Source organism: Perca flavescens, chromosome 2 (genome assembly GCF_004354835.1).
Source record: "Perca flavescens isolate YP-PL-M2 chromosome 2, PFLA_1.0, whole genome shotgun sequence".
NCBI classification, from domain to species: domain Eukaryota; kingdom Metazoa; phylum Chordata; class Actinopteri; order Perciformes; family Percidae; genus Perca; species Perca flavescens.
The window spans coordinates 19,389,779-19,400,448 of record NC_041332.1 but is presented as its reverse complement, the minus strand read 5'-3'; the positions used below and the strand labels follow the sequence as shown (position 1 = coordinate 19,400,448).

The window sequence follows — 10,670 nt, the reverse complement described above, 5'->3', positions numbered from 1 at the left end:
AAACTGTTCTTTTCTGCATAGTGAATACTATTTTGGTAATTAAAGTAGATTTTGATGATCATATTTAGGTACCTTTACAGAAATCAAGTTTTGAATTCAGGACTTTAACTTGTAACTTATTATTTTGTTTACACTTTGGTATTATTATTATTATTATTATTATTATTATTATTATTATAAGAATGTGAGTTCTTCCTCCACCCTTGGATGTATCACTGTTGTTCTCATTGTGTGTCTGACTAATCATGTTCATTAGTTAGCTACAGTTGACAAGTCATTGCTCAGGATGTGCCTTGCTAAATGGGTATGCATTTTTCATAGTATGTTTCCTCAAATTATTTATTTTTATAAAGTTTAATTACTGTTACGTGTTTATTTTATATATGTTATGTGATGAGTCCATTGTCCCATTCTTGTTTTGTAATATTTAATGTTACAAAAAAAAGTTACAGCTGATAACGACAGTTAACGCAGGTCACATGACACATCCGGGCGCGCCCCCGTCGCCCAGCCCTGGACCAATGAACCGCATTGCTCGAGCGTCGGGAGCGCGCAGACTCAGCAGGGTCAGGAGGGTCTATCGTACAAGTGGTATGTGTGCTTCTCTCGCGTCAGTGACTCCCTGTTTGAATGCGATTCCTGCGTTCTTCACTCATCCCATGTGCTGTAACAAAGAACCATTTTTAAATGAGCATTTTTGACTTCATCCGGCGGGATATTTAACGGACAGATTCGCTTCCTTTTGTCCCTCGTTTTGACTGTATGAGTGGCTCGTGAAGGACTGACAGGCGGCTTTTTGTGTGGAATGTGATAGAGACAAGAGACTGAGGTGTGTTCGTGTTTCACGGATGTTACCGGGAAAAGAAGAGAGGGAAGAAGGAGCTTTCTTTCATTTTATGTTGCCTGTGGATGTGACTTTATCTCCGCCTGGGTTCAGCAGGACATGACGGAGGAGCCCCGCCGGTGGATTTTATGGGGCTCTTGCTAGCTGTTGAATGGCAAGATGAACAATGACTGTTGAGCCTAATAGTTTTGTTTGGATGCTGTTATGTGAATGCCTTGTTTTTAAACGCGCAGACAGTAAACGCATTTTTATCTCCGTGAAGTGAGAGCTAACGTTGGTGAAACTGAACACAGCACGGGGAGGATCAGTTCAGGCGCGGCCAGGCAGGCAAACAATGCGGATTACCTCCTGACTGTTTTGCCTTTGTGTCATACAGACCGTATAAAGTTTGAGATAACACTCGCAGGACGAATACCCGGTCCTTTTTTAATAGTAATTTTATTTTATTGTCTTGGAAAAGAGACGGCTACAAACTGGCTGACAACAGAGCAACAGGGACAGCGATGGCGAACGACTCCATACAAGTAAGTTGATGAAGTTGGATGCCTTGCAACCTGCTTGCGTGGTCTATTTTTATTGACCTGCAGCCTCTTTTCCCTTAAACATGATCTTGGGTGGTCTTCTGACTTTTCCTCTTTATGTCACCACCCTACCCCAAATAAAACCAGTGGTTGCCACTCCCAGTGTGTTTTGGGTGGCTTGTGTCCCCTTAAAATGAAGCAACTACCGGTGACCCCCCCTTATAGCATGGCCTGTCTTGTGATCAGTTTAACTAATCTAACAGATTAGTATAGGCCGAGGAGGTAAAAGTATTGCAAAAGCATGAAATAGAGAAATATTTTTTTCTTCCTCAATCGTCTTGTGACCTCTGACATTTATCTGGGGCCCCAGCCCCCAAGTTGGGAACCACTGGTTTAAACGGTAAACCACAAATTGGATCAAATACAAATCAATTAGAGAACAGTGTATATTGAAATATATCTTGTGCAATATACTGTTACATTACTCTATAGTGGTTAAGTAACCTCTGTAGGTAGATTCAAACAACTTGGGAAAAGCACCATCATGAGATGCATTAACAAAGATCTAATACATTTAAAAGTGGGTGGGGGACATATCCTTATATGCTGGGGGGCTCAATGGAGGCTTCTCGAGGATCTTTGGTGGCCCTGGGACCCCCACTGTGATGAACCACCAACCACTCAGTTGAATTGGAAATGGATAGTTTGTCATTTGTAAATAATGTATGATGGGACACTTTCTGGTTTTGGAGAGGGCTCTTGCAGAGAGCTCCAGCAGTGTTCGGTCACCTTGTTGTTGTACTGTATGTGTCGTGATGTAGGTCTATCTAACTCGAGCTTTGGGCCTTTTTTCTTAAATGTTTAGTGTGGAGATACAGAAAGTAAAGACAGGCAAAATAGTGGTGTTTGCTAAAACACAACGCACATACACACCATTCCCAACTCCCATTAGGCATTACTTGTTTATGAAAGCATTATAGTGTGCAGGAAGGGCTGCTTGCTTTGCATTTTACTGGTAATAGTGGTGTGCCTAGGTAAAAAACCCACTATTTCCTGATGTAGCATGTAGGCAAGACGGTATTTGATCTTTGCTTTGCTCTTAAGAGTCACAAAGCTTAAAGTGACACTATCAAGTAAAACTTAAACTTTAAATTCTTAGGACAGAGAGCATGAAGAAGCTGATGAGCATTATGAAATTCATACCACTGAACTTAGTGAGCCATTGTTCCAGTAGAGCTTGACACACTGACATTTTAGTCTAAGCGAGTGTCGGGTGTCACTTGACCTACAAGTGTGGGGTTTAGAAATGCAGGTTCTAGCCATGTCATGCAGGTGTATGGGCCTCACCTGTTTGTTCTGCAATCACCCATTCTTGTTTGTAATTTAGGATCTCTGTCAGTCAATTGTGAAGGAAGGTAGTGAAACATGAGACAAGTTAGCACTGATATACATGTACAATACAATTAGAAGTAGCCAAGTGGGAGACAGGTGCACGGGAAAATGCAGAAGTGGGACAATAATGGGAATTTGAAGCTGACCAAGAACATGCAGGTTAAAAAGGGCTGTATGCAATGATCGGCCGAAGACATTTACTGTGTGTGTGTGTGTGTGTGTGTGTGTGTGTGTGTGTGTGTGTGTGTGTGTGTGTGTGTGTGTGTGTGTGTGTGTGTGTGTGTGTGTGTGTGTGTGTGTGTGTGTGTGTGTGTGTGTGTGGTCATAAAATGCTAACAAAACACTTTGTTTGCCCACTTCTATTCCATCAACCATTTCTCCCATATTTGGCATTTTCCTCCATTGCATTATAAATAACACTGTTTTTTTTAATTATTATATTATAGTTTATTATGTTTTGATACAGGCACATGTGACAATTTATGTTTTCACAGGATTTAAAGGGGCTTGGCTGGTGACATAACTTGTAGTCTACCTGTCGCTCAGTCTACTAGTTACTAGTTGTTCAGTAGGTGTTTGTTTCGGATTCTCAAGACTTTTATTGTTGGTGGAAATCAGCCATTTGTCTGTGGTTCAAGTATTTGTCCTCAGGTTCTGTTCTCAGCTCCACAGTCCAGTATGCAATTCAACATCTTAGAGCTGAAATAATCAGTCAAATAATCTGTTAATAAGAAAATGAATCCTCAGCTATTTTGGCAAGTGATGCCAAACAATTCATCGATTACAAAAGAGAATAATCTGCAGACTAACAAGTAATTTAATAAAATCATTAGTTACAGCCTGAAAACATTTTTCTTTGACATGTCTCCATACACGTGGCCAATGTCTGCACTGACTGTTCCTTTTATCGCTTTTTTCCTCTTTTAATTAGCTACAGGAAGTCATGAACTCCAGCACATGTCAGTAGTAAAATGAGCCACAGTCTGTGTTTAATTAGGCTGCTTACTGTAAGTGTAGCATGTTATCTGACTGCTTTCAAAAGCTTTGTGCCGAGTTAGTTTGCCACTCCAACAAGGTATAATTGTAGTTTAATGTCCCCAGGCTAGACAGCTTAGTTATTAAACAGATGTAAAAGTTCCTTTTCACTCTCTCTGTGCCAGCTGAGTTGTGATGTCTTTTCTCCCAAATCACGACAGAACTGCGATCATCAGCAGACAAACGGTATCAAGGTGCTTGAAAGCAGTTCTGACTTTATTTTTATTTTCATGTGCAATGTTGCTTCAATTTGTTTTGGCCAAGCCCGTCATGAGGCTCTCAGACAATAGGTGGTCAAAGAAAGAAAGCATAGAAGAAAAGATGGAGATGGACAAAGCTCGAGGTCTCCCTTTGGTCTTTGATGTACAGCAGGAAACAAGAGAGGGTGCTTTGGGTGTCAGTGGCTGCTGTGTTGACAACACTAGAAACCATTATTCCACCTTTTGTCCACATCACCTTTTGTTGCTAGTCCAGAAACAAGAGAAAAGGAATTAGTCATCACGCCACCACACTTTTTTATTGGGTTTTTTAAAGCATGAGTTGTTTTTGCTATATGAAGTTGACATTTGGGATGTCAGTAGGGTTGGGCATCGAGAACCGATTCCTACTTGGAATCGTTTCTTTATTGGAATTGTTTTGGAGGATTTGATTTCCAATCTGATCATGGGTTCAAAATTTAACATGTGCTAGTTTTGGTTTCCGAAGCGGCCAGACGCTTGTTGTGTTGCAGGCAGCCATGGAGCACAGTAAGCGGCGCTCTAGTGTGGCTTTATTTTATGTGGAAAAAGCCTGGTAAAACTGCAACCCACCATTGAATCAAAATAAAACTTTCCTCTTATTTGTGAAATAAGCATGTGACCCATTTCAACTGTACCCTTCAAAGAATCGGAATCGAGAATCGATAAGAACCAGAAATTGAAAGGAAGAATCGCAATTGGAATCAGAATCGTTAAAATCCAAACGATGCCCAACCCTAGACGGTTATAGACCAAGATTAATGCTTTAAAATAGTGTTCATATTTCTAAGAAAGCTCGGTGTGGGCAGCCAGACACTATAGTAGGTGACTAGTGGTGCATTTTACCACCAGACTTGACTTTGGCGTGTACTGGAACTGCCATAGTATCCATTCAGCAACATTTTCAGACTGAACCTGTAGAAAGGAGACTGCCCAATGGGACTGTAACTGAGATATTACTGGAGTTTGTCAATGCATTCTTAAGAGCACTCTACCGATTTAGCATAATGGACAGTTAAAAAAACGATCAAAGTCGATGCAGAGATATTGTCTTCTTTATTTCACACAATCTTCTTCTTTGTCAAAAACTGGTGCCTACGTTAACTGCGACGCAACTAGACAACCGACAGTTTGGTCGGAGCTTCTGGTGTGTTCTGTGTTATGCTAGTAGCGGCTAATGTGGCATTTGTTCATTTTCAAACTTGTAGTCTTCAGCCCCAGTCGACGCTGACTCAAGTGACATCAGTTGAGGCAGTTTATCGGACTTCGTGCAGCTCCTTCTGGAGACACAAAAGGCTTAACACAACATTTTCACAGTACTCTCCAACACCTGTAAACAGACTTTGATGTGTAAAGAGTTCACCTTTATGCTTCCTTTATTGTAGATATGAAGCAGGCAGTGGAGATCTACACAGTACCCCTACTTTGGCGTGCCATTTGTTTTTCCCCAACAGGAAGACGATATTAAACAGCCCCAATAGTAGTCTGAACCCAGCTGCGTCACACTTCCCGATAACGGTTAGAGGGGAGACAAGAATGGAATGGGGGGAGGGAGGGGGGGGTGTCGCTACTGTTTTTTTGACATGTTTTGCACTTTGTATGTTCACTGGAAAAGCCCAGACAACTGAGACACACACTAGTGAATTCACAAAATGTACATGAGCACAAATACTCATGTTCACAAAGCACACACTCTCAAACACACACAGATGTAACAGCTGACACACACATACAGAGTCAGACACTCCAGAGAATGCATAGGAGTACTTCCCATAAGACTTGCCATGACGTAAGGAGACAGTTATGTGCACAAAGTAGGCTTTTCTCAGCGCTGCCCTGTGGCCATGTAGGCAGACAGAATTCACAACAATGCACCAAGGAACAGTTGAGCAGCTGCAGACTTGGAGAAAGGGCTAATATTCTCATTCATGTTTATGTCATGGCTTCTCAGTTTAATGAAACGGTGTAGTCTAACAGGACTCCCTATCATATGACACCATTTATCACATGAAAAATGCTATATTTAGGTTTGTAACACATGATCATAACCCTCTTATTGTCTCGACTGACTGTGTGCTTTTTGTCGTCTGACCCTCAAGGAAATTACAGCATTTATATAGTTTTATTATGGAGTTTTAAAGCAACTGAACATATTTAGGAATCAGGAGAAATAGATTTTTTTAATTCTCATGTGATCATGACCAAAACAGCTCTGTACATACAGTAGCCAATGTTGTAGGAACAATCTATGTTGCATCGGAGTGTTGGATACAGTTGGGCTACTGTCCCCTGATGGGCTCTATTCAGTGTCTCCATATGGTGTTCACATTACAGAAGCTCATCAGTCAGTCAGTCAGTGGCCATTTTCCAGCGCAGGGCTTATGTATGTACTTACTATGGGACAACTCAGTGTTGATATCATGGTTTGTTTGTTTGAAGTTTATTTGTCATTTCCAACTTTTAAAAAATAAATAAAGCTGAACTTAAATGTAGTTTATTTATATGTAATGTATGTAATGTAATAAAAAACCAACAAAAATATCAAAATAAAATTTTGAATGTTTTGAAGAAAATTCAAAAGTTGTCTGAAGAACTGCATTTTCATTTCTTACTTTTTTTTAGATTAGATTTAAAAAAAAAAAAAAAGAAGTAGTTATTATCTTGGTGGCAGATAATGTATCCAGTCATCTGCAAAAAGAACCACAAATGCTGCTAAATGCTAAATCCACTATGTTCACACGCTAGTCTCTAACTGTGTTGTTCTGCCGCTTGGTTCTCGGCAGGTAGTGTATACTGGGCTCTTCAGAGCTTTTCCTCTAAAAACAGACCAAAACAGTCAAGTTGAGGGCTGGACAGCTAAACAATGAGCTGAAACTTGCTATCAAGCTCCGTAAAGCCGTGGGGAGCTGCAGATTTAGGTGATAATTCTCTGTTGGTTTATAACTACCAGCGACCCCTTTTTATAGCCACTTTATATGAACATGTACATTTCCATGACACCATGGGCAACTCCATCTGTCTAGGAAGACCGTAGGATACGATCAAGAGCTCCTGAACAGCTTCTGAATTAGCTTTATGGTGGGCAACACTTTTGTTTTTAAGAAGAAGTTTGTTGATAGTTTAAAGTTGGCTACACACTTTTAATCCTGTTGACTAGCCGTGTTCAAACATCCTTCCCAGAAACTTTTAAGTGGTGCAGCCCATTATTGACTATTGTCTTTCTTAAAGCATATCTGCATTATGCCTACTGCTGTAGCTGGATCATTGCTGCTCTGATGGGAGCAGTTCAGATGTGGGTAAGGCTTTGCTTGGGCCCGGCGGTGGAGGGTTGAGGGAAGGGGAGGTCTAAAGGGCATTATGCTGATGATGAGGCGCTACAGCCGCAGCAGTACAATAGGTTGTATTGTCTGACACCGCCAGCCCAGATCACATTCAGTTCACTGCAAGTTAATTTTCCTTATCCTGGCTGGAGCATGTTGGTGACCACACCCTCATTAACCAACCAACCCACCCAGCTGCCCACCCTCAGACTGGGTAGTAAAGCCCCATGTACCAAGTGTGATCACTGGTTAATGGCGTGTGGGTTGTTTTTGTCGGTGGAGGCTGAGGGTGAACACCCTCGCGCAATACTGAAATCCCTTGTGTATTTAAACCGTGTTTGGGCTTCATAGTTGGCCCCAGCAGCTGTTCTAAGCTGATGTTTCTCTGCATGGATTTTGCCCAGTTTCTTTATCTCTCACATTTCGCCTTCCCTCTGTGCAAACATCCCATAATTCTCATGACCTCATCGCAATGTATTCCTGCTTCAAATGGACCCCTCCTTCTCTCTCTCTCTCTCTCTCTCTCTCTCACACACACACACACACACACACACACACAGACACACACAGACACACACAGACCAGCAACATTGAGTTCACACACTGTCATGACATCACCGATCACCCTTGGCCAGTCAACCCCACCCCAGCTTTCTCACCGAAGCTCTGTTCATCCTATGAGGCAGAATAGTTTACAGATGCTAAAGTTGTGTCTTCATGTCTGCATCAGTACAAATTTGGTACCACTCCTTTTTTATGTTTTAGTCTGTGATGTTTTCATTATAATATGCCGTAAATCCTCACTTTCCCTCTCACATGGCTGGTCAACACCAGCAGCCTTGCACTTTGACACACCTTGACCCTTGACCCCCTCCTCATTATGGCAGTGCCCAGGGCCACGTGTATCGATCTCAGCCCCATCGCTCAGCGCGGTCGTGCTGTTTAAACAGCCACTCAGCACGGTGAACTCTCTCTGGAGCTGCTGGAGGATTTTTTGGCATAAATTGACAGCTTAGTCATTGTTCTGGTGAACCTCCCAGGAAATAAGCTAAATGGTTTAGTCTGCCTCAAAATACTGTGCATGTAAAACCCAACATTGAGCTGTCACATGCTTTCAGTTGTTGCATTTAAAGGTCAAAAATGTATTTTTAGTAGAAATATATCGACAGAGAGCATTATATTATAATCTCTGGGAGGGTTTTCACTTTGGGGAAATGTACTCTTCCCCTAATAGGACAAGATATTTGAGGACATACAAGCTGATGCAATATTAGAGCTAACAAGCTTACTGGAGAAACAAATCAGGAAACGGCATGTTTGTACAGGGATTTAGTATTAAGCATGTGTATATAGTTTATACATCTGTTTTTCATTGCTTCTGGTGTGGATGAAAAATATATGCAGGACTTGGCACATCAACAGTTTTTTCCCCTCATAGCTTAAATGTACTTTTTAATTTTTGACCACCTGCCACCCCTTAAGTGTACAATGTTCTCATCATTTTGCACACATGAAAATCACCATGCCTGATTCACGTATGGTGATTTCCCCCACAGCAGGGGGTCGGCTGGTAAACAGTTCGTGAACAAAGAATATCGGCCAACTTAATGGGATAAACTAGGCATGGTTCCCTAGAGCAGTCGTTCTCGAAGTGGGGTTTGTGGCACTCTTCCAGGGGGTCCGTAAAAGTTTCCAGATTAATTAATTTGAATTATGATGATATAAAAAATATTTATATATTTTTTACGAAAGGCTTCATGGTTCAATGCATAATATTTAGATTTTTTTAAAATATAAAATAGTTCATAGATTACTTTCTAATCAAACTAATCTATAACACTCAGAATCTGTAAATATGTTTAATTTATGTCTTATATCTCTCTAATACATTTCTCTTGTGTTGTTTATCACATAAGAAAGACTGTAGAGGTATAAAAAATTTGCTACGCCAAATTATTTTAAGGGCCATACATGAGGGGGTCCCCCCCGGTATAAGGAGTCTTTGGCTGAGGAAAGATTGAGAAGCTCTGCCCTAGAGCTCCCACTGCAACGACAAACACAAGCGCTGATATGTGTAAACCTCATCGGGCAGTCAGGGGGATCCCTCCATATTAACCCTTGGGTCAAATTGACCCTTTTTTCAATTTTTGTTTTATATCAGAAAATATGGGATGTGGAAATAAGCCATTAAGACATCACAAGGGTTAAACTTCAAAGTAGAGAATCTGCGTGCGTATGGTGACGCTAATGTGTGTGAAATTCGATGTAGTATGCACACACCAGCCGGCTAGGTGGTAGTGTGAAGCACTGCCACACACCACCAAGTCTGTGCGCCTGCATAGAACCTTCCTTCTACTTCTCTCCCTCTCCTCTCCCTAGTAGTGCGAAACCAAAACATGGCTAAGGGAACAACAAAAGCTGGGGTGCGTTTTTACCCTTTTTAGATGGGAACGCGACGGTGGAGCGTTTTTAAGATTTTCCCTCTGGGGGGTCGATTCACTTTTTTGCAGTTTATTTTTTTTTTAAGCCCCAAAAAACGTCATCGCCGTCTAAACGAAAGGCACATCTGATAAAATATTTTGTAGTTTTCAACCACGAGTGTTGTCGTGTAAACAGGGCCTTTGACTGGGTCAGTTAGTGCGGCACAGTGGGAGGTGGAAAGTGTATCTTGCTTGCCATGTCGCCATGGATTCAGAGGGAATTTGAATGCTGTTTTTTTGCCTTGCCAGGTTTGAGGATGGTTGCCACAAAACTAGTCTCTAAATAATATGCTGACCCTCCATTGCCAGGTTAAACCAACCTCACTGTCATTTTTACCACCAAAAGCCCCTGGTGGACTGGGCAGCAAGATTTGATGTAAATATGTGCTCTACAGTCTTCTGTGGCAGCAAAGATCACAGACTGATGGCGGAGTTTCCCAATGCAATATTGTGGGCTCCAAAAACATTTCTGTCAAATTTTAGGAATGTAGTGGCTAAACCATGTAGTGTGTCAGGATGTGGTGACCAATTAAAATGACAAAACATTGGTGCATATAATTACATGGTGGAAACAAGCAGCAAAAAGTATCAAACTGAAAAAGACTAAAAATGGACATGGACTTGCACAGGTGTTGTGTTTAATACTATGCTGGGTATCTGCATACAAAGACCTGTTTGCACTTGTTTGTCAGTGCGTACAGCTCACACACATGGTCTGCACAATCGTATATGTTTTGGGCTGCTGTGAGACTCTTGCAGTTATGGGTAAATTATACTTTAATTAATGATAGCTAGATACTTTAAGAAGTATCCATCTTAACTTTTAGCTAATTTAGCTTTAC

The 10,670-nt window shown here is 41.3% G+C and overlaps 1 protein-coding gene across 1 annotated transcript in view; it reads left to right on the top strand.

The window, feature by feature from the left end:
- The first annotated feature begins 557 nt into the window (after positions 1-557).
- Positions 558-10,670, top strand: part of pkn1a (protein kinase N1a) — a 58,705-nt gene continuing 48,592 nt past the window's right edge. Inside the window, exon 1 of the mRNA XM_028600461.1 lies at positions 558-1,368. Within this exon, the coding sequence (XP_028456262.1) occupies positions 1,348-1,368 (21 nt within the window). The 5' untranslated portion in view covers positions 558-1,347. The remainder of the gene's footprint in view (positions 1,369-10,670) is intronic.